We start from the raw sequence: 2,962 nt of genomic DNA on the forward strand, positions 1-2,962 counted from the left end.
CATTTAAAAGAGTCGATCATCAGATATTGTCCAAGATTAACCTTCAGGGTGGATATAGCTCGCTAGCAGCCTCGCGCCAAGGACCTATCCACGTCATCATTTACCCAGAATGCTTTGTGTGGAAATAAAATGGTTCTGTCCGTTATATTTTTAAAAATTTACAAAACTGAACATCCTACAGTATTTTTACAGTCTTTATTTTACAGTTAAAATATATGTTCATCAAATAAAGTTTAATGTTACAACTAATCATGGATCCCTTTAAATAACAGGAGAGCTGATGGCCAATATACAACAACACTGCATAATTAGGTACGTGAAGGCATGGCCAAGTACCYGTTTTATTTTTTTAAGAGAACAATATTTTCCATTAAATTGGGTCCTAAATCAGCTGATTAATTAGTTTAATCTCACTTTGCTGCCATTTTTGGAAATTAGTTGACAACTTGAAACTGAAAAAAAGGTACATTTTCTGTTACAATCTGACTGATTTTGGAGAGTTTGTGAATTTTGACCAACCAACCTTTGAGATTCATAGCCTACCTTTTGTGATAAGRTTTCAAAACATTATTCTAAGGTGTGCACGTTTTCCTTTCAAACTTACTGAAAACTCAAATGACAGTCTTCTAGCCTCTGTGTTGGTGAGCAACTAACCCCGAAACCCCGTGAGATATCGTCTTTATTTGTCAGAAGATTTGGTTAGTTTCTGTTTATGATGTCTTTCTTTTTCTCGTTATACTTCAAAGATGCAAAACTAAGATTTCAGTTTAGTTTTTATACGTTTACATGTGGTTCAYATGATTTTAATACAGTCTGACTGATTGGCCTGTTGTGTTGAATTACTGTGCAGGATTCTGGTTCTGTTTTTAGTTCTTTCATAGAACAAAAACACATGAAGTGGTTTTATCTAAAGGGAGATAATGCTCAGCTTTTGCTCCATGTAATCATGTTATTGTAGGAGTCTGTTTTCAATCTGAATGCACTTCTCTGTGCACGTTAATATAAAAAATATCAGCACCAGTTTTGAAATGACTTCAGAAAGTCAAGGTATCCCTCTGTGCTGCAGTGAATCTGGTTTTAATGGCTCTGCTTCCTCACGTCCTCTTTGCTCCATGTCCTCCTCTGCATGCCTGCCTCTTGCTTTCTTCCTCCTCCTCCCTTTTGCAGCTCAACCTCATCCACAGCGAGGTCAGTAACCTGGCTGGTTTTGACGTGGACGGGGTCATCAACCCCACCAATACTGAACTCGAACTTAAAGATGATCTAGGTGAGCTCCAGATGCCCCGCCTCCACCCAGTCCGGTCCCACTGAGCTTTCAGATCTGAAATCCTTGAATGTCCAACAGCTGAACATCGTCTTTAAAACTGCTGCTTTAAATAAAAAAATAAAAACACTTCTCACGGTGTGAAAAATAAGGTCTCAAATATTTAACTTCTGTCTTGGATATGCTATAAAAAGATAAATAAAATCTAAAGAAAATAATTCCTTTATGGACGTTCAAGGATTTTTATCAAAGCTTCTCAGTTTAGTTTTTGTTTTTTTCTTTCTGTTTCGTGAARGCATCGAGGCTCATTCCAGGTTGTCAGTTTTTTCATTTGGCTGACTGAAGTTAGTTCTGGAAAACAACACGTCCAAACTGAATATCATTTGTCAGAAAGCAGCTCAGGTGTCTGTTGGAGGTGGAGCCTGACAGAGATCACTCACCTGGAGTGTGAGCGGTGAATTCAGGAAACAGGGCGACACAGTTGAACAAACAGAGAAACAACATTCCTTATTTCTATAATCGAAAGCTTTTTTTTTGTTTTACTAAATGAGTCAACTGTGTGGACCTGAATCCTAATTCAATGCTTTATTTGACCCTCTGCTTCCTCGGTGCCTCCTTGTTTCCTGTGTCTCTTCCTGCTCTTCTARCATCTACTTCCCTAGCCTTCATGTCTTGTCTTATTTGACCACTCACTGTGTTTTTACCACCATGTTGTTGCCTGTTTGTCGTTATTGTCGTCTTGTAGTTGCAAGTTGTTCAAGCCGACATATCCCTGGTGGAGAGCGACGCTGTCGTTCACCCGACCAACCCGTCCCTGTTTGCAGGTGGTGAAGTAGGTAAAGGAACCTCTGACGCTGCAGACACCTGGGCTGCCTGTCTGCTGTCCCTCTGCATGTCCAGGTGGTGGATGTTACAGTCTGTGGAGGAAACAACACAGCAGCAGACACACTTTTTATCTTTAGGCTTCAATTTAACCTAACATTTACAACTTCATACATTCCATAGATTAAATATTCAGACAAGCTTTTAGCTGTGYGTTCTTAAGCCCCAATCGTTTATTTATTTATTTATTTTTTGCTTTCTTTATTAACCAACGTTCTCATTCGTAAACATAGACATGTGTTATCTATAGAAACGTAAGGATCTTGGCTAAAAACTCATAGAAACCATTTCTACGTCCACCAGACAGATAAAACAACACATAGTTGAATCTATATGTGAACAAACTGTACAAAATGGCGTCTCGACAAAACCCGGTCTCAGCTGTTCACCAGTGACTTCTTCACACACAAACAACATGTCTGCTGAAAGCAGAGACCTGATAGATTCTAAAAATATAAGTTTCATCACAGTCCAACCAGAATTCACTCAACTAGCAGCAAAAAAGAGAAGACCTAGCACTCGGATAAAAACACTAAAAAACACGTTTTACATGTAAAACGCACTCCTGGTTGTGTCGATGTGCCGTTTAAAAATAAAATAAAATACAAAATATGTTGTTTTTCCTAGTTAGCTTTCTTATTTATCAAGTTTATTAAGTTATGTAACTAAAAACTTTAAAAAAAAACTCTACTTTTGTAGGTGGTGCCAAAATGTACCAATCTGTGCCACAAGAAAAAACATCTAAATATTTTTAAACTAAAACCTCTGTAACTTTGTTGTAGTTTACTTCAGCAGCATGACGTTTTGCACAGGTAA

At 38.0% G+C, this 2,962-nt stretch overlaps 1 protein-coding gene across 1 annotated transcript in view; it reads left to right on the forward strand.

Annotated features, from left to right (window-relative positions):
* Window positions 1-2,962, forward strand: part of LOC106527385 (core histone macro-H2A.1) — a gene marked incomplete in the record, with an annotated part of 24,467 nt that overhangs the window by 11,193 nt on the left and 10,312 nt on the right. The window contains 1 exon segment of the mRNA XM_014022249.1: window positions 1,168-1,267. Within this exon segment, the coding sequence (XP_013877703.1) occupies window positions 1,168-1,267 (100 nt within the window).

Source organism: Austrofundulus limnaeus, unplaced genomic scaffold (assembly GCF_001266775.1).
Source record: "Austrofundulus limnaeus strain Quisiro unplaced genomic scaffold, Austrofundulus_limnaeus-1.0 Scaffold321, whole genome shotgun sequence".
Taxonomy (NCBI): domain Eukaryota; kingdom Metazoa; phylum Chordata; class Actinopteri; order Cyprinodontiformes; family Rivulidae; genus Austrofundulus; species Austrofundulus limnaeus.